Source organism: Danio aesculapii, chromosome 16, assembly GCF_903798145.1.
Source record: "Danio aesculapii chromosome 16, fDanAes4.1, whole genome shotgun sequence".
Classification (NCBI taxonomy): domain Eukaryota; kingdom Metazoa; phylum Chordata; class Actinopteri; order Cypriniformes; family Danionidae; genus Danio; species Danio aesculapii.
Genome location: NC_079450.1, coordinates 48,488,306 through 48,509,165, shown reverse-complemented (window position 1 = coordinate 48,509,165; position 20,860 = coordinate 48,488,306). Strand labels below are relative to the sequence as shown.

General features: G+C 39.7%; 2 protein-coding genes and 1 long non-coding RNA gene across 4 annotated transcripts in view; all 3 read left to right on the top strand.

Moving 5' to 3' along the window:
• The first annotated feature begins 5,832 nt into the window (after window positions 1-5,832).
• LOC130243763 (uncharacterized) lies at window positions 5,833-6,635 on the top strand. The gene is made up of 2 exons (XR_008839166.1): window positions 5,833-6,037; window positions 6,269-6,635. It is a non-coding gene; the product is annotated as an uncharacterized LOC130243763 (long non-coding RNA).
• A 3,062-nt stretch (window positions 6,636-9,697) lies between these two features.
• Window positions 9,698-20,860, top strand: part of bves (blood vessel epicardial substance) — a 35,817-nt gene continuing 24,654 nt past the window's right edge. For both annotated transcript variants that reach the window (XM_056475257.1, XM_056475258.1), the window contains exons 1-2: window positions 9,698-9,805; window positions 10,583-10,802. In XM_056475257.1, the coding sequence (XP_056331232.1) occupies window positions 10,598-10,802 (205 nt within the window). In that variant the 5' untranslated portion in view covers window positions 9,698-9,805; window positions 10,583-10,597. The remainder of the gene's footprint in view (window positions 9,806-10,582; window positions 10,803-20,860) is intronic.
• Window positions 14,922-20,199, top strand: LOC130243176 (uncharacterized). The gene is made up of 10 exons (XM_056475256.1): window positions 14,922-15,342; window positions 16,462-16,555; window positions 16,756-16,902; window positions 16,977-17,104; window positions 17,179-17,315; window positions 18,280-18,373; window positions 18,453-18,788; window positions 18,881-19,058; window positions 19,272-19,399; window positions 19,885-20,199. Exons 1-10 carry the CDS (start codon window positions 15,331-15,333, stop codon window positions 20,197-20,199), a joined length of 1,569 nt encoding a protein of 522 aa, XP_056331231.1. The 5' UTR covers window positions 14,922-15,330.

Sequence of the window (20,860 nt, the reverse complement as noted above, 5' to 3'; positions counted from 1 at the left end):
TCCTTACAGCCATCTCCTAATGCGGAGTTTGACAGATCGCCATCCTTTCAGCCCCCTAGGAGGATGTCTCCCCCTCATTATGAGCAAAGTTCTGATCAACCCGAACTGCCCCCACCAGTGCCTCCAAGAGATGAGTCTCTGCATGTGTATAATGATAGCCGACAAGACCTCATTGAAGATCTCATACATCGTCTAAAGGAAACAGGACGACTGAGTGGTGCTCCAATACATTCAGGTCAGGCAACACCTCAATACGCGGAGCCCCCCATGGTAGAGAGGAAACTCATGTCACATGCAATCGATCGTCATAATCAGTCTACTCCAACTAATCGGCTATATGATGAATCTAACCCATTACCCAATCACTTTCGTCAACCCCCTCGAGATCCATGTCATCCTCCTGCTGACCCATATAAATATAACTCGCATTCAGAGTACCAGCCTGCCAGAAATTTTTGTGATCCACGTTATGGGCATTTAACTCAAACTTCCCACAAACCAGTCATGCTTGAACATTCAGGTCCTTATTTTCAACGAGAACGGAGAAATGATCGCTATCCTGATAATGAACGATTCTATTCAACTGATATGTCATATCCAACCTTGCACCAAGAGCCTAATCATCATTACCAGCCTACGTCAGTCCAGTATCGTGGGCCTACACCCACCATCCCAGATTTTATACATGATGATCCGCGAGAGTTTAATCGACTTAAACTTGCTTTAGATAACGTTTTGCCTGAAGACGCATCTGAATCCTTCAAGTTTCAAATACTCATGGATCATTTGAAATTAGAAGATGCCTTGCTCATTGCAGATTCTTACAGTCATGGTCCTTCTCCCTTTAGTGACACTATGCGAGCACTTATAGACATGTATGGGCAACCACACCAGCTGGCACTGCAGCGAATATCCAGTTTGATGGATGGGCCCAATATCAGAAGTGGAGATGTCAGAGCCTTCAAAGGATTTGCTCTTCGTGTTCGTGCTTTAGTAGGGATGTTGAATCAGTTGGGTAGTCCAGGATGGACCGAGCTGAAATGCGGTTCTCATGTATCACGCCTCTAACAAAGTTGCCTTATGATCTGAGAGCCAACTTTAAGAGATTTATCAACCCACTGCAGACTCCCATCCCTACACTGCTAGATTTAGCCGACTGGCTTGAATATGAGGTACGTGTGCAGGTAGAGGGAACACGATACACTACCTTCCTTGATCGAGAGAAGTTTGGTCTACACAAGGATAAGAGGCCAGGATTTCCTGCTCGAAAGCCAACTACTATCCTACATGGGAGAGACCAGAAGGAAGTATTAACAGGAAACTTAGGTACAGGGTCAGTACCTTCAGGAAAAACACAGGAGAATCCCAAGAAGTATTGTCCCTTTTGTGATACCATCAATCATTATATGAATCAGTGCTCAAACTTTAAGCTCCTGACTAAGCAACAGGTCGAGAATTGGATTAAAATGGGTCACCGATGCTGGAGATGTGGCCGAAGTCATCCAACCTCAAAGTGTACTCTAAAGGCGAAATGTAAACAATGCGAAAGGAGACATCTTGAAGTGCTGCATGATGTTAATACCAACTCTGATCCAAGCAGGATCAGAGAGTCAGATAGTAGCACAGATCCAGTAAGTTCTACTTCTCAGACCTTGTATCTGGACCGACCCACAAGCGGAAAGCAAGTGCTACTTAAATTGAGTCGGGTTGTGATTCGTAATGGGGACAGGTCACTAGAGACCTATGCGGTGCTGGATGATGGATCAGAGCGAACGATTCTATTGCATGAGGCTGCTCAACGTTTAGGCCTTCAAGGAACAATTGAGGACTTAGCGCTTCGTACAGTGAGACAGGAGGTACACACCATTCGTGGAAATTCAGTGTCCTTCACAATCGCTCCTGCTTCACAACCTGACAGATCATTTCAAGTTTTTGGAGCCTTTACTGCGAAAGGGTTGGGGTTAGTCAAACATACTTATCCCATCACTGAATTGCAGCAGAAACATGGCTATCTCAGAGATTTGCCTCTACATGCTATCAATCAGGCACAGCCATTAGTGCTTATTGGTTCTGACTACCCACATCTGATAACACCTGTGGAACCTGTGATATTGGGGTCTAAAGGAGGACCGGCAGCAGTACATACGAGACTTGGATGGACATTGCAAGGTCCATCAAGGATCCTTTGTTCTCAGCTCCAACCACAGGAATGTTTCTTTGTTTCTTGTGCAAAACCAGACTCAGAACTATTCAACCAAGTGGAGAACTTGTGGAAACTGGATATTCTGCCATATCGCTCTGATAAGGTTATGACACGCTCACGTCAAGATGCTGAGGCTATTCGGATTCTGGAAGAAAAAACAGTCAGAATTGATGTGGAGGGAGTCAAAAGATACGCAACCCCACTACTCTGGAAAGAGTCACTCCCACCATTGAATGCACCCAAAGAAGCTGTTCTACCTCTGCTACGTAGTGCAGAAAAACGACTGTCTAAAGAGCCCAAACTGACCGATATCTATAATGCTGAAATCCAAAAGTTACAGCAAGCAGGATACATCACTTTACCAACAACAAAGGAGTGTGGTTCGAGCTCTCCTTCATGGTATATACCTCATCATATCGTCCATCACAATGGAAAGAACCGCATAGTATTTAACTGCTCCTTTGAATACCAAGGTCAATCACTAAATGAGAACCTGCTACCTGGGCCTACTCTTGGGGCAAGTTTGTTGGGAGTACTACTTCGCTTCCGGGAGCATCCAATTGCTGTTTGTAGTGATGTGAGAGGCATGTTTCATCAAGTTCGCCTCCTTGATGAAGACAAACCCTTTCTCAAATTCCTATGGCGTGATGGCAATACGTCTGAGCCTCCAACCATCTATCAATGGGCAGTCTTACCTTTCGGAACCACCTGCAGTCCCTGCTGTGCTGTTTTCGCCCTTCAGACACATGTAGGAATCCTTGAGTCCACAGATGATGTGCGGCAAACTGTTGAACGTAATTTCTACGTAGACAACTGTCTTAAAAGCATCTCAGATGTGGAACAGGCCAGGCAGCTAGTAAACAGATTACAAAATCACCTATCGGAGGGTGGTTTCGAGTTGCGACAATGGGCCAGTAATGATCCTACGGTCATTGACCATTTTCCATCTGAGCTGAAGTCAAAGGGCAGCGAGATTTGGCTCAGCCAAGGTACAACTAACCCTCTGGAACGAACCCTTGGACTGATATGGAACTGCCGATCTGATACCTTAGCATACAAACCATTCCAAGAGGATAAAGGAGAAATCCCCATGCGCAAGATTTACCGCACACTTGCAAAGCAGTACGACCCCTTAGGGTATCTGATTCCCTTCACAACAAGGGCTAAGATCATTGTACAATTGCTCTGGAACAAGAAAAGAGGCTGGGATGACCCCTGCCTGCCAGCTGATCTGCTAGCTGCATGGGAAGAATGGGAGAATGAGCTTTCCCATTTAGCTCAGATCACCTTACCACGGTGCTACAGTGGTATTGTTCAGCAGCCATTCAAACATCGCAGTGTTCACATTTTCTGCGATGCTTCAGAGAGAGCCTATGGCTCAGTAGCATACTTGAGTACTGAAGATGATCAGCACAACACACAGATAGCTTTCCTAGCAGCAAGATCCAGAGTGGCTCCGAAGAGACAAATCTCCATTGCTGGCTTAGAGCTATGTGGGGCTCTGACGGGAGCACAGCTAGGTGCAGTCTTGAAGAGAGAACTGACGCAAGAGATCCACCACTTTGTATATTGGACTGACTCTACCACAGTTCTAGCTTGGCTGCAGTCTGATTCTTGCAGGTACAAGGTGTTTGTGGGAGTCAGAGTTAGCGAAATACAAGAGTTATCTGACCCAGGATCCTGACACTATGTCGATTCATCGACTAATCCTGCTGATGATATTACTCGTGGTCTGACGTTGACACAATTGACCCAAGACAATCGCTGGAGGCAAGGTCCAGCCTTCTTGACACAACCAAAATGTAACTGGCCAAAGGTTCCTGAACGTCAAAACCCTGATGAAGACTCTGAGCTTAGGAAACTCACCTTCTGTGGGACACTTAATGAAACACCAGTTATTCCAGATGTTCAGCAATTCAGTAGTTATCAAGAGTTACTAGACAACACAGTGAAATCCCTTCATGGGGCGGCTGAAAATGGACAACCACCACATGCAGATGACTATCATGAAGCAGAACTGACTCTCCTGAGACATTGTCAGATGCATGATTTCCCAAAGGAGTTTGCATTGCTCAAGGAAGGAAAGCCTGTACCAAACAGTAGTCAATTATCAGGACTTGCACCTGAATATGACCAAGACTCCAATCTGATCAGAGTGGGCGGCAGACTTAGAAGATGTGAGAGCCTCACCAAAGATATTTTACATCCTGTCGTTTTAAATCCCACTAATCCAGTAGTTACTCTTCTTATTAAGCATTATGATGCACAATTACTCCATTCAGGACCTGGAAGAGTGTATGCTGAGCTACGACGGAAATTTTGGATCCTAAGAGGGAGAGAGGCAGTGAAAAAGCATCAGCGCTGCTGCCCAGAATGCCAAAAGTGGAGAGGCCGACCAGTTATTCCGAAGATGTCAGATATTCCACCTTCCAGTCTTAGGTTGTTTAAACCTCCCTTTTACTCCACTGGGGTTGATTGTTTTGGCCCACTTATGATAAAGGTAGGCCGACGAACAGAGAAGAGGTGGGGTATAGTGTATAAGTGCCTTACCACTAGAGCAGTCAGTCTTGACCTTCTGGACCATATGGACACTGATTCATTTCTGTTGTCTCTCAGACGCTTTACTGCACGTCGGGGAAGACCTTATGAGCTTTTATCCGACCAAGGAACTAATTTCCGAGGAGGAAATACGGAATTGGAGGAAGCTTTTAAGGAGATGCAACCACTACTGAGAGACCAACTGGCTAAAGAACAAATCAGATTTCGCTTTAATCCTCCCAGTGCACCACACTTTGGTGGATCTTGGGAGAGAGAAGTGCGGTCTGTGAAGACAGCACTGCGGACCACCTTGGGTGCTCAAATAGTCACTGAAGAAGTCTTGAGGACTGTCTTAGTGGAGGTCGAAGGTATCTTAAATTCGAGACCACTCGGTTACGTGTCTAGTGATGTCGCGGATCCAGACCCTGTGACGCCAAATTCATTGCTCATGGGGCGGCCTGACTCCTCCCTACCTCAGGTAGTCTATCCGGAGTCGGATCTGCTCAGTCGAAAGAGATGGAGGCACAGCCAAATTCTCAGTGACCACTTTTGGAAACATTTTGTGCATGACTTCCTGCCTACATTACAACCGCGTCAAAAGTGGAAACAAGAAAGAGATAACATCACAGTTGGAACTGTAGTCCTCATAGCTGACGAGCAATTACCCAGAGCACTTTGGCGTGTTGGTACTGTTTCATCAATCATTCCTAGCCCTGATGGTAGAGTTAGAACAGCTGTCATTAAGGTGAAGGAACACACCTACACTCGACCAGTTGCCAAATTAATCAGACTACCCTCTTTACCACAAGATACAGATGTCATACAGTAAATATGCTGTTAGCAAATTTGACTACCAAATTTGGGGGCGGCTGTAAAAAAGCCATTGTTCAGTTTATGCACATTTAAAATAGGTGTTGTATGACGATTATTTCATCTCTCATTTAGAAGAAAAGGTGTGGCATATTTAGTGAGTCGCGCCACCGCGAATCAGTTCAGTTAAGAATCAACCAAATCAAGCAAGCGTTCGCGAATCAGTTCAGTTCCGTTCAAATCAACCGAATGAAAAAATCGAAAGTGAATCAGTTCAGAAAGGCGATGTGAAAGCAGAGGTCCTACAATCTCATCTTTAACGGCGTAAAACAGTAAATTATCGACTCGTTCTGTAGCACCTTCACTTTGTGAACTGCAGAAGGGTATATGATAATCCGGATTGACAGCGGATGGGTTTTAATAACGCTTATAGACGGTGCCGAAGTCTCGCTCGTGACGATCTTTGCAAGTGCGTCAATGAAGAAAGTGAGTTACACTCGACAGTACATTATATTATTAATATGATTGTCAGTTACTTGTGTTTAATTGATGTACAACTGCTGCATTGTTGATGTAATGTTTGAGTATTTAATTGTCCACATTACTATTATCTACATGCATATTGTATGGCTATGACTCAGCACATTAGTAGTGCTGCTGGTGTCCATCATACGATGATTCAAACTATTACTGATCACGTTAATTTGTTCATTATAGAACCACATGTGTAAGAGTCGTATGAAGCAGCATCATAATTATTCAGCAACATCCAGTACTGGCTGAAATTCCTGCCCTTCTCATCGCGGGAGGATTCATTGTGCACCAACGGCCCTGAGACTGTAGCTAAAAGACCAGCTTCATTCAACCTCCTGGTATCTGAACGTGTAGAAAGGACCTTTTATAATAGTTTTCTTTACTATTGATTAGTAAGCAATCAGCATTATTCTTTACATCCTATTGTGAACCTTTATTTCATTATTATTTGCGCAGGCCTACGCTTTTTTGATGTATGTTTTTGTTTCATTTAAATAATATTGTTATTTGAGGATTAATATATCCTATTTGAGTAAACACCTACAATTTAGTACGTCTGTGTTTTTTCTTTCATGGTTATTGGACATTAATAGTGTTAATATACATACTGAGACGATTGGCACCGTAACAGTTACCAGTGCAACCCCGTTCTACATAACACAAATGTTAGCAGGAAAATGACTTTTTGTCCACCGTGTCAAATACTTCTCAACCAATCAGATTGGCATTATTGTTCACATGCCCGAAGCTGCTGAAGTTACAGTAAACACCACTTGAAGGTGCTCAATGCACGGAGGCTATGGCTGCGTCCAAAATCCCCAATTACTCGATTAGGCACTACATTTGAGTTTGAATTTACTACACATCTGTTAGAAAAGTATGTACTATATAGTATGGAACCAATTGAAATTATAACGTAAAGTCCCCGCCTCAGTTGCATTGCTTCACTCTCTTTCTTGAATTCTCTTGTCTGGCATTATGGGATGGTGTAGCATCCATCAGATGCCTACTTCAGAATCTCACCGGATGTAATAGGTCATCCGGGTACTTCTCGCATAGGCTACTGTTTTTCGAATACTATGAATTCGAACGGGTGTCACGGTGGCGTAGTGGGTAGCAAGATCACCTCACAGCAAGAACGTTGCTGGTTCGAGCCCTGGCAGGGTCGGTTGGCATTTCTGTGTGGAGTTTGCATGTTCTACCTGTGTTGGGGTGGGTTTCATCCGGGTGCTCTGGTTTCCCCTACAGTCCAAAGACATGCGCTATAGGTGAATTGGGTAACCTAAAAGTGGCTGTAGTGTACGTGTGTGAAAGAGTGTGTATGGGTGTTTCCCAGTGATGGGTTGCAGCTGGAAGGCCATCCGCTGCGTAAAACATATGCTGGATAGGTTGGCGTTCATTCCGCTGTGGCGACCCCAGATAAAGGGACTAATAAAGGGACTAAGCCGAAAAGAAAATGAATGAATGAATGAATGAGTATGTGATTTCGGATGCAGCGAAGATGAACGTGTAGCTGCTTTTTTATTAGTGTCTGAACACATAGAGTTGTATGATATATGCAACAGCATAATGTCAGTAGGGGTGGAGAGTAGCAAATAGGATATGACATTAAGTTTAATTTCACTTTTCTTTCCTGACTTAAGTTCATTAAGCGCCATTTAATGGCCCATTTTCACTGAGTGGTACGGTACAGTATGGCCTTTCCACTGTCAAAAGGTACCTAAAAAAACAAACCATACCGTACCATTTTTTGATTACCCTTTGGAAAGAGTACCTAGCACAACAAAAGGGTAACAAAAAGTGGAGCTAGACGCGCAACTGAACGCTATTGGTTTACAGAGATGCGTCACTCGCTCGAGCAACAAGCAAGAATGAAAACAAAGGAAGAGCCATTTTTAAATACACAGCCGAAACATTACACATTAATAATATATACATTTAATAACGACCCATGGTCAGCCCAAGCTCAAGCAAACCTTGTTGTCATCTTGATGAACAGCTACAAAGCCAAGAAGAGCAGAATCTGCCCTGTGCCCCGTAGTCAAGGCCGCCTAAAGTGCAAGCGGTTTCACTTCTTCAGCTGATGATAATAACGTGCGCATGATTATTTAAATGCTTCTGACATCCGATCCTGTCAGAAACTAACAAACGCAAGACTGACGCACGAAAAACAAAGGAGAAGATGGAAAAAACAAAGGAGCAAATGAATCTTTCAGCAACTTAAAACATGAACAAACTGCCATGTTTAACTATTATCATCACCTCCTGGACTATTATAAACTCAGAATGATGGAATTACTTTCTAACAGAGGTTACTGGTGAAGATTAAGATGCAGATGAGAGGTTTGCACTGACTGTAGGGTACATGTTGTGTGTTGTTTTTTAACCCAAATAAGGACTAAATGTATGTTGTGTGTAGGTTATCTGTAATTGGTAACATATCAGAGACTGTATGGGGGTCTGTATGTGTTCATATATGTTGCATTTATTTATTTAGTGTATATAGTTGCAGACGTTACAGTAGGCTATTTCACACTATCATTGATCTGCAGTTATAATCCAATTATGTTTATTGAAAGGTTAGTAATCAACATTTCTACACAAGTATTTATGTGTATAAAGCATCTGTTTTGTAAGAAGTGCTTCTCATATGATATGTGAACAACCTGTACAGCTTTACTTTGACATTTTCTCGAGCGAGAATGACATCGACTGAAACTTTCTGACATACACCACGCCCACCAAAAGAGTACCATTGGTACCCTTTTAGCAGTGGAAAAGCAAGCCGGATAAAGGTGACCCGTACGGACCCGTGCTACTGTACCATTGTACTTTTGCATGTTCACTCTTATCCATTCTGATGAAAATCAACTGGGTTTGAATGCGAAAAAAGTCTCGAAAAATGCTGATGATAAACGTGAGCAAAAAGTCTTGTTGTGTATGAGCCTTGGCATAAAAGCAGTGGAGCTTTTATTATGCCACAGACAGACAATTCTTGTTCTTCTGGTCTTTTTAACCCGTGAGGGAGAAAACAGTGTTGTTTTCATTCATTCATTTTCTTTTCGGCCTGGTTCCTTTATCAATCTGGGGTTGCCACAGCGGAATGAATCACCAACTTATCCAGCATATGTTTTATGCAGCGGATGCCATTCCAGCTGCAACCCATCACTGGGAAACATCCATACACACTTAAGCACACATATACACTACGGACAATTTAGCTTACCTATACCACTTGTCTTTGGACTGTGGGGGAAACCGGAGCACCCGGAGGAAACACACGAGAACACAAGGAGAACATGCAAACTCCAAACAGAAATACCAACTGACCCAGCCGAGGCTCAAACCAAAGACCTTCTTGCTGTGAGGCGATTGTGCTTCCCAAGGTTCCTCGAAACATTTGGAATATTGAAGGTACATTAGTCAGCAAAATATATAACAGTAATGTTGTGGGATATTTAAAAGAAAACATCTTATATGTTGTGCCTCGGGGTCATGAATGTCTCCCTCTAGTGCTGGAGTTGTATGTGTGTATGTGTGTGTGTGCGCGCAGAGGAGTGGCCGCGTGGTTTGTGCCCATTTTAAGTCAATGCCTGTCATCTGGCCGGAATGCGCTCCTCACACACACACTGCGGCTCTCAGCTCTGCTAAACCTGTCTCTTATCTTCTGCATTAACATTCCTCCAGACCGAGCACATTAAAGCTGCATTCGACAACACGGTGAGTAGACAATGTTTTAATTTAGACAGTATTTTAAATATTGTTTTCTTATCTGAAGGTAGAACTTGGAGATATGGAAATAACATAAACAATAACGTGTTTCCATGAGTTCATTGGGGGACAGAGACAGCTGGAAAGTGGGTCTCTGATTTTTTCTGTCATTTAAATAAATTTAACCATGAAGAAATATATATATATATATATATATATATATATATATATATATATATATATATATATATATATATATATTGTAGTAATTGTAGTAAGCATGTTTTTGCGCATTCCATTTGTATAACCGCAGTTTTACTAAAGTAACCATGGTATGTTTGAATATAAATAAAAACAGTTAATTTGTTGTTAGCATGGTTGACTATATTAACCACAAATTAACCATAGTTTTACAACACTAACCATAGTTGTAGCATGGTAAGTAGTAGGCTAATACTGCGGTAATACAAACGGAAGTCAATGCGCAAAAAACAAGGTTATTGTACTTTTAAAAAACCATGGTAAATTGTCGTAGGGGTAGTTATATTTTTACGCCACTGCGTTATTTACATTGACGTGTTTACACTGATGGCTGTATTGCAGTTAGAAAAACATTATGAAGTTGTCATATAATTAATTAAATAACTTGGGTTAAACTTTTACAATCATTTAGTATGAAACATACACTCTTGAAAAAGGCAACACATTTGAATCATCACAAACCTCTTCTGCTTTGCTTTGTTTATGATTGTGGCCGTCCTAACAAACTCTCCATTTCCTAAACAGCTTGACCGCCTCAGAATGTCCGACTCTTACAACACAACATCCGCTTTGCCCTCCAGTGTTCCAGCAGCTACCTTGGATCCAAACGCCACATTATGCCAGGATTGGGAACAGTCCCATCACCTGCTCTTCCACCTGGCCAACCTGAGTCTCGGGCTGGGTTTCCTCATTCCCACCACATTAGCGCTTCATATGGTCTTCCTCAGGCTGCTGCTGATGACAGGTACACAGCGCCATCTTACGGTGCTCTACGGGATCTCGACGCGCTTGTGTTTATTCAGTTGATAAAGAATATTTTTAAGTATTTTGCTAGTATTTTGAATTGTGGTTCTTTTAAAAAATGAATACTCAAGAATTTTATCTTAAAATGTAAAGAATAATATTTTGACTTACCCTGCTCGTCAGGCTTTCAGTGGATCTGCCTTCAGCAGTGAGATTTACTAAAATGAACTGAAACAGTATTCCTTTAACTAGAACTACAGCAGCATTCTACTGCTACTCTCCTGCCTGCTTTTTTGCTGGAATGTTCCACAATCTAAAATATATTCTTATGGCTTTTTATTCTTTTCTTTATCAAAAATAAAACTCACCCTCATCTTGTTCCAAACCTTTATGAGTTTTTTCTGTTGATCACCAAAGAAGATATTTTGAAACATGTTAGAAGCCTGTAACAAATACTATGGAGGTCAATGGTTACAGGTTTCCAACATTTTTCAAAATATCTTATTTTGTGTTCAACAGAACATAGAAAATCAAACAGGTTTGTGTCAAGTGAAGGTTAACTAAATGATGACAGAATTTTCCCATTAAAGGCGACCTATTTTGCAAAAATCTCTATTTTAAGGTGTTTAAATACACTTAACAAACAGTTTGTGAACATAACTAGTTTAAAATGGTAACATTTTATAAACTGTAATCTCATTTCATAAAAACACTTTGTAGGAAAGAGGGCTGGGAGCAAAATGTCATTTAAATTTAAAGTGACAGTCACCAAAATGGCATAATTTGGATCAAAGCCTAAAAGGGGCAGATTCAAAGAGGTATTAAACATTTTTTGTGAAGTATTTTGTGCTGAAATGTCACATACACACTCTAGGGACATCAGAGACTTATTTTACGGCCCAATCACAATACTATTTTTGTACCCCTTCTCCTTGGCCCTTACAACCGAGGGTTAAGGAGAAGGGCTTCAAAACCTGCACACGTCATCATATGTCATCGCGATCTTTTGCTTCATGTGAGATCAGACGATCGCGACTGCTGTAGTTATTCCAGTTGTGTTATTTTTTTAGTATTTATCTTCAGGAAATCACTGAAGGCATATATTATGTTATCATAACGATCTAATGTGGCAATAATATCGTAGCTGTACTGTGCATTTACACAGTGGCCATATTCATCTATGTAAACACACCAAAACATCATTAACATTATAGCAGACACTGTAAAAAGCTCATTCCAAGCCACTCAACTTTTCTGACATGGGATTCGAGTGTCACAATGTTGTGCGACTACTGTACAGGAGTTTTTATTAGGGATTATAGATCGCGAAATTTTGCGGGGTTTTTTTTGCGTTTTTTTTTTTTTAAGCATGACGGTAAAACACGAACTCGGTTATGAATATATTAAAACATGTTTGTTTGTTGTAAAAATATGTAATAATGACAAAAAATACTAATTTGTGGATCTCCTTTCTTCCGGGTTCAGCAATGCTGCCGCTGTGGCTGGTGTATTCTGAGAAATTTTCTTACCCCTTGGTTTCGAATGTGGTCTTTAAAAATCTTTGTTCAAAGGGCTATCTATCCTTTCCCCTTAGCCCTACACCTAAAGAGAATTGGGACACCCCTACCCCTTGGCGTGCATGCGCAAAACGAGGGTTAGGGGTAAGGGGAAGGGCTAAGGGGTAGAATTGGAATTGGGCCTACATCTGGTAAATAGAGGCATAATAGGTCCCATTTAAGGTGAACTATCCCAGCAAGCACAAGACGTCAACATTGACGTTGGACCCTAACCCAAATTTTGTTTGGAAATGAAAATCCGATTGACATCAGATCCCAATGTCAGGCTGACATCAATGTCCAACGTCCAACCTAAAATCAACCAAATATCAACGTCTAATGATGTTACAGCTTGATGTTGTGTGGACATTAATTGTATGACGTCTATCAGATGTTGGATTTTGGTTGCTATACCTGATGAATAAATGTCAGTATTTATTAGATTAGATTTTAGATTAGATTCAACTTTATTGGCATTACACATCTACAAGTACAATGCAACGAAATGCAGTTTAGGTCTAACCAGCAGTACAATAGCACCAAGTGCAGGATACAGGTATACGTTATAAAGTGCAGTTATAGAAAAACTATGGTGATATTTACAGATGGATTTACTATGAGCATTATAAACAGGTTGTATTAGCTATGAACAGAGATTTACAATAAATGAATATATGTATAGGAATCTATTAATAATCAGAAGTGTGCAGATAGATAAACATAATTACAAATGTATGTGTATATGTACAGTGGTTGTGTACATAATTACAAATGTCCATGTGCAGTGGGTATGTACAGTTCAAATAAGTGAATCAGTGCAATGTAGCGCAATTAATATGTGCAAATTTAAATGTTCAAATGTTAAACAGTGCAGTGATTGTGAGGAGTATAAGTTAGAAGAGACTGGGTGGTGTATTGGGGGGCAAAAGAGTCAGTGAGGGGCAGAGTTCAAGAGGGAGACAGCTCTGGGGAAAAAGCTGTTCCTCAGTCTGCTGGATTTTGTCCAGGGGAGCCTGAAGCGCCTGCCGGAAGTCAGGAGTGAAAACAGTCTGTGAGCAGGGTGAGAGGTGTCCTTAAGAATACTGCGTGCTCGGCGCAGACAGTGTTTCTTCTGAATGTCCTCAATGGCTGTCAATGTAGTCCCCGTGATGCGTTGGGCAGTTTTCACCACCCGCTGCAGTGCCTTACGTTCCGCAACAGAGCAGCTTCCATACCAGACTGTGACGCAGTTGGTCATGTCTAGCAGTAGAAGTTCACCAAGACGGCTGATGAAAGCTGGTTCTTCTTAAGTTGCCTTAAGAAAAATAGGCGCTGGTGAGCCTTCTTGACCAGGCTGGAGGTGTTGGTGGTCCAGAAAAGGTCCTTTGAGATGTGTGTCCCCGGGAACTTGAAGGATGAGACGGGCTCAACGGCCATCCCATTGATGTGGATGGGATCATGTGAGGCTGTTCGTCCCTTTCTGAAGTCCACAATGAGCTCCTTGGTCTTGTTGGTGTTAAGGAGCAGATTATTGTCGGTGCACCAAGTGGCCAGATGCTGTATCTCCTCCCTGTAGGCAGTCTCATCATTATTGCTGATTAGACCAATCTCTGTGGTGTCATCTGCAAATTTGATGATGGTGTTGGATCTGTACACAGGCCTACAGTCTACAGGCCTACACTTGACGTCGATATGATGTTGGTTTAAGATGTTGGCTCGACACTGGATTTTGGTCACTTTCCAACACATCCTAAAATCAATCAAATATCAATGTCATTTGGCATCATTATTGGACATCAAAATACGGTTGTCCTCAGGGATGGGCAGTATTTATGATATATGTATTTCAAATATGTATTGTAAATACAAAATAGTATTTTGTCATTTGTATTTGGTAGGGATTATGTAACTGTAACTGCTTTCTCAGTTATTGGCCAAAGCTTGAGATAAGACTAGAAAATTGAAGAATACTGAAGAAATTGATCAATGCTTGGAGTATGGATGGAAATTATGCATCACATATATGAAGAAAGAAACAGACAGATAGTAGGGGTAGATTCGGGAGCAGGTCAAAATAAGACAGGAAAATAAGACAAACAACATAAAAAAGTCAGACAGTGGCCATACCTCCAATACTTCATTGGCTGTTTCAAATACCAGTAGCTGATCTGCAGGTGCTCTTTATAGTTAATTACAAATTTTGACATAGTAAATCAGTATGAAACAAAATTTTTGAATAATGCTCTAGTCTACAGACTGGTCAAAAACTTCCAACTCAGGTTTCATGGCAGCAAAAACCGATGTATATATATATATATACACAGCAAATTGTGAGGTGTTGAATTTCTGGTGTAAGCTCATGTAGTGTTTTAGTGTTAAAATCTAAGTGTACATATACTGTTTTTAACGCTGATGTGGGTTAAATTGTGACTTTAAAAGTGTGCATTATTGGTGTTGCCTTTCCATACTCCTCATCGGTGTTAATTGCACATACGGGAACTTGAGGTGACTGAGTCAATACGGTCCGCATTTGACGATAAACTTTTCATTAATGGCTGCTCCTGCCGGACAGTTTCCTGCTGGAAACTTGACATAAAAGCAAACGAAAGACACGCGAGTCGGAATTTTTACATTTTAGAATTAAGAAGCCGGTTTAGCAACTTTAAAATCCGGGATTGTGGGACTATACCCGTGAATCATTACAGCATTAGCCACACAAAGCCATCAGGTGTTGAGGTACGTCATTTTCCTCATTTAATAGCACAAACTGCAGTTTTTTTTATTTGTAATGTTATATATACGCCTGGGCTACTTGTTAATTACACAAATTGTCCTAAATACTTTTGTAAAACCTTAATGTCACGAATCATTTTAAATGATTTTTGGCGCGGGATTCTACACCACTTCAGTGTATATTTTACATACAGGACCTTCTCGTGAGTCATCAACACGGAGCGGAGCGGTAATGGCAGCAGCAAGTTTTCCGCTCATTTAATGCCAAAACAGGTGAGTTGTTTTGTACGTTTTATCGAAATTATAACGTAGTAATTTTATTTGAACAAAGAGAGTATTGCAGAGTAGTGTAACGTTACGCTTTCTGCCTTTAACGTTACTGCGAATGCCTCATAAAATGTCACTCATAAATTTAGTTTTAGACAGCTTTCCTATCTTTACACATGCTTAAAATCAAATTTTTTACCGTCTGTTTATTCGTTTGTGCGTAAATGGTATGGGTATGTTGTTGAAACTTATTTTAAATGTGACTGAATCAACCAATGTAATCCAATTTATTATTTAACGTCGCAAATTATGTGCTATTGAGCATTTTACACATGGTACACGATATCTGTAAGTGATTCTGGTCGGGCATGTGGAGAATGAATTAGTATCCGTACATGTATACCGTTAACAGCATTTCTTTTACGTTTGCCGTCAGCTAGTGTGTATATTTTTGAAAGATTTTAAGGCGGGTTAATGTACACTGATTTAGTGTTCCTTTTTTCAAACGGAGACTCGACGCCTTGCGTGTCACGCTGGAAAAATAACGAACTATGCATGAAGCAAGTAGAATAAAAAGTAAGTTTTTCCTTTCCATTTTTGCTTGAAAACAAACTCATTAGCTTAACTTTTAAGTTATACCGTTTTACATTAAGGATAGCAATTTAGTGTATGACGTCTGCTGCTGTGGTAAATGTTTTATTAATACTGCAAATGTTACTGATAATATATTCTAATATTCGTTTTATCATCTTTCTCCTGGAAAAGTCTAATGTTACTATTTACTAATATTATTTTCACCGACGTTTAAAGGAAAAATGTACTAACCAGTCAATGTTTTTATTATATTTCGAGTTAAAATCCTGCACTAAGACCGGTTTTGTGCAAAGATTTGAATCTAATGTTTTTTGTGACTTGTCCAACTATTGCAAGAATCCATAGAATGTTAAACTCTCCATAATGTGCAAAGTTGGATGTCTACTTTTACATGTTGTAAAAGAAATGTGGTAAACCAGACTTAGAATTTTGAAGAACATTGATATTTATTTATGTAAATGTTTTTCTTTTTTTGTTTGTTAGTGTTTATTACCAAACTCTATTATAATCATATCTTTTATTTCTAACCAGATGATCAACAGAATGCTGTTTAAAGTACAGTATCAAGCTCGTAAGAGATACATGAAGCTTCCAGTATTGGCATATGATGCCCTTATACGGGAAGGTAAGTTTTCATACAGTTTCTTTTGATACCTGGCATTTTTTTGTTTGTTTGTTTTTTGGCTAATGTCTATATATTAGTTTACCCTAAAACACGTTTAGAAACAGATATCATGAAACAACTGATGGAAAATTGTAATTTATTTAAATATTTGTTTTTCTATTCACCTAATTATATTATTTATTTTATGCCATTTTGTGTAGTCAAGGAGAAATTTGGTATATCTCCAGATCATACCATTTATTTGGCAGACGAGACCGGAACTGAAGTGGATGAAGATGTTTTTGCTGATATTATGGAACAAAAGCCTGACACACTTTGGACAATTGTTGATTCTATGGCTACAGAAGGTTTGCAAGGCTGCAAATGCAAATATGTGTGTTTTAAATAGTTATGTATTTGTAACATTTCATTATCTTGTTAGATTCTACTGCCCCACCAACCTCTCAATTTTCAAGTGAAATGAAAACGGTGTCACCAACAGACAGCTGTGTTTCTGTTCTCTCAACAAAAAGACCTCGAACTGACGACCAATTTACTGAGGCCAAGGAGGTAGATTACATGATTAAAACCTATATAAATGTTGCTTTATGAAATGATTTGATCAATTTATCTTTGTTTTTAAGCTTGTAAAAGATGTATTGGGGAAAAAAAGTGCAGGGGAGAAGATTTTTCAGGAGTACAGAGCAACTGGGAAAATCACAGATTCTACAAGGCGAATTCTTGTGAATGCTGTAGTTGGAGACATGATTGAAAAACATGGGTAAAGTATATAAATATAAGCTGTTTTTACAATGCATTGTCATCTCAATTTAAAGGGATAGTTCACCCAAAACTGAAAATTTTGTCATCATTTACTCACCATTTACTTGTTTTTTTTTTCTTTCTGCTGAACACAAAAGAAGATATTTGAATAATGTTGTAAACATGTAACCATTTTCCCACTGATGGGTTGCAGCTAGAAGGGCATCCGCTGCGTAAAACATAAGCTGGATAATTTGGTGGACCCATCCCTTTTTAACAGACTTGAACATTCAAATCAAAATCTTTGAACTGTCTAGAAACTTGAGTCCAATTTTGCATATTAAAGGGACATTTAAACTAAAAATTTACTCACTATTTGCTCACCCTTAAATAGTTTCAGACCCTTATGGCTTTCTTTATTCAGTTGAACACAAAATAAGATATTTTGAAGAAAGCTGAAAACTTGTAACCATTGACTTTGTTAGTAGCAAATGCAAATACTATGGAAGTGAATGGTTACAGGTTTTCAACTTTCTTCAAATTATTTTTTTGTGTTCATAAAAAAAGTCTAGCAGGTTTGATAGAAGTAAAGTCTGGGTAAATGATTGTTAATATTGTGGGGTATAAATGAAAATCGGTTGTACAAAGTGTTACCTTGTGCAGCAAAACTGTTGCATCACTTCACTACCTCATCATGGGATAGTAAAGTGTGCATATGTGCATTTCAGAATCTTTGTGACGGTAATTTACCTAAATACTTCTCACTCAGTGTCCTATTAATACTTTGTTTTTGGAAATGGTACTCTGCTTACATACTGTTTACATATGGTAGTATGTGTACTATGAGTTTGTACACAGCATAAGTCTGTATTGCTTGTTAAAGATTAAACTCTGCAGAAGCAGCAGCCATGTTCTAGTTATTTGTTTTAATAAAGTACACAGTTTACTACATATTACACACTTAATTTTATTTATCTTCTTAGGAACATTCCACCAAAAGAAATACGAATTATATATGCTGTTGGAATAGTGACTCTGTTCCCCTCCCTCAAAGATCCCTACTCCAAAAGAGGCTATGTGAGTTGTAGTTTATTTTCCCTAAAAAATAAATAGTGTCTTTTTAATTTAACTAAAACATCTTGTTTTTTTATTGCAGGAACATTTTTATGATCCAGAAGGTAACTCTGGATACATAGCCTGGAGACTGAAAACGGTTCAGCGCAACAGTCAAGTCAGTAGGACCAGCATTCCACAAGGCATCTCTGAGAGGAGGGGCCCTATCACTGAAAGAGCGTTTTTGACAACGGAGATACAGCTAGAGGGAGATAGCTGCCAGGAAGCCATTTCATTTCTAAAACACTGTTCTGATCTGGAGCAAGTGGCTGCAAAGATGAAATCTACTTTCCAGTATCGCCAGGAACTGATCCGCAATCCTGAAAAGTCGTCTTCTGTTTTCAATATATTCCCTAGGTTTCTTGACACAAAAGGCCTGGTATGTGCTGCACCAACTGATGGTGGTTTAAAATGGATTTTAATCTGCTGATGTGACATGACATTTCTGTTTTAATCTATATAAAACATTAGGTGCTTCAAGACTTTGAGTTGCTGTTTGGAGTAGAGACTTCAGCAAAGCTTCTGGAGAAGTGGGGATCTTCTCTTAAACACAAAGTAATTGGAGAAGCCAAAAACCTGACCCAGTCATTTCATCTGAGTCGTCTGATCGAGTCTGCAGAGCAATGTGAAAGCAGTCAAGAAGTTACAGGTAGTTATTTATGTATCGCAATAATTGTGTTTCTTTTATGGCTTTTAGGCTTTATTATAAGTAATTTTAAGTCATACACATAGATTATCTTGATTTAATTCATGTAGATTGAAACAATTATGGGCCATGTTGTTTTCTGAAAGGATGTGATTAATCATATGCATTTGTTTTAAAAATAATGGGCCATGATGTTTTCCTTTTCTTGACTTTTAGAGTGGGACAGTGACATGTCTTCACTGTTGTTGCTTCTCTATCTCCTTCCACCACCTTCAAGTGGAAAGAAGAATATTGTAAAGATCAGTGTCCAAGAAGCATTAAACCACATAGTAAGGTTCCACAAGGTATGCTTTGTGTTTGGGTCGGACTAATTAGTGTTCCAAATGTTCTAAGATGCAAGTTAACAATGGATATTAACTTAAATAGTGGTAAATGATTACAAAAAAAAAAAACTGCAGTAACTATTACATGACACAAATTTTTGCAAAATGTTTAATTTAATAAACTAGGCACATTTTGCAATGACTAGTGCTGCACTGACCATGAATTTTCATGAACCATATGATTTGCTTTTTTTTTTTTTTTAATAGCATAAAATAGTCTTGCATAACAATAATGTTGTTTATCACAATATATCGTACAACAAAAATTTGAATTTGTGACAGGCCTACTGTACACACTTTGTGGCTGAATTCAAACATTTATTTTGCAGACGTGTTTGGAGCAAATTTACGGTTGATCTGTAATTTTTAGATGTACATCATACCCTCTTTTGTAAAATACTGAAATTTTTGTTTTACTTTTTTTTAATTTATTTATTTTTTTTCAGTCCTGTTGCAGTTTCGATGACGTGCTGAGGGCAGGACAGACAACACAGCCGTACATCTTGGCAGTCGGAACTTTGAAGAATTGCATCCATGACTATTACATCATCGTGGATGGACAACTCATTCCCTGCAAGGCGATGTCCTCTCTGGCTGCTTTTTATGAGCTTTTCAAAGCACATTATGTGTTCGGCATTTCATATGATGCTGCTTTACACAGTATGTACACGTTTCTTCAAACAACGGTTTACAACATTGATGTTGGTGTCACTCATGAAAGCCCTCGAGTCAGGGATCTTCGAGCCAAGATTCTAAATTAGGACACTACTGCAGAGCTTAAAAATGTTTAGGTGCTTTGTTTGCAAGTTGACTTGCAGTACAGTCAATGAGCTAATACGCCATCTAAAACTTTCTCATGCTTTTTATCCTGGCAGAAGATTACAGTTGGTATGCAATCAGGATGATTGTTGTCTAAGATTTGTTTCATATTCAGGGTTTAGAAAACATCTTCAACGTAGGCACAACAGTGAGCTCTCTGACATGTCTTTATTTGAATCCTCCCCTGCTCCTTCTGTTGAAAGTGGACCAGCATCTGTAACACAACCTTCCAACTTAGTTTCAGGAAATCCAGGAACATCTTCAAACACTGATGAGAGAAAGTTGAGAACCCAAGAAATGTGTGCATCTGTTATTGCAAAATTACAGAGTAGCGGAGTAGCCTCCAACGTGATTACATCAGTGGCTGAAAATATGGAAGAGCTTGTGAGTGAATTGCATTCAAACATCAGAGAGGATATTGTTCAGTTGGTATCTGATGATCACAGGTCAGATGTTGAAGAGTATTTTGACCATCTTGACAACCCATTCTCTAATTTCACAACTGAGACAAAATGGAAAAAGTATTTCTTTGAGAACTGGGGTGTTGTAGAACCTATTGAAATACCCTTAGGAGTGAGATATGACAGTAGACGCAATAGAACT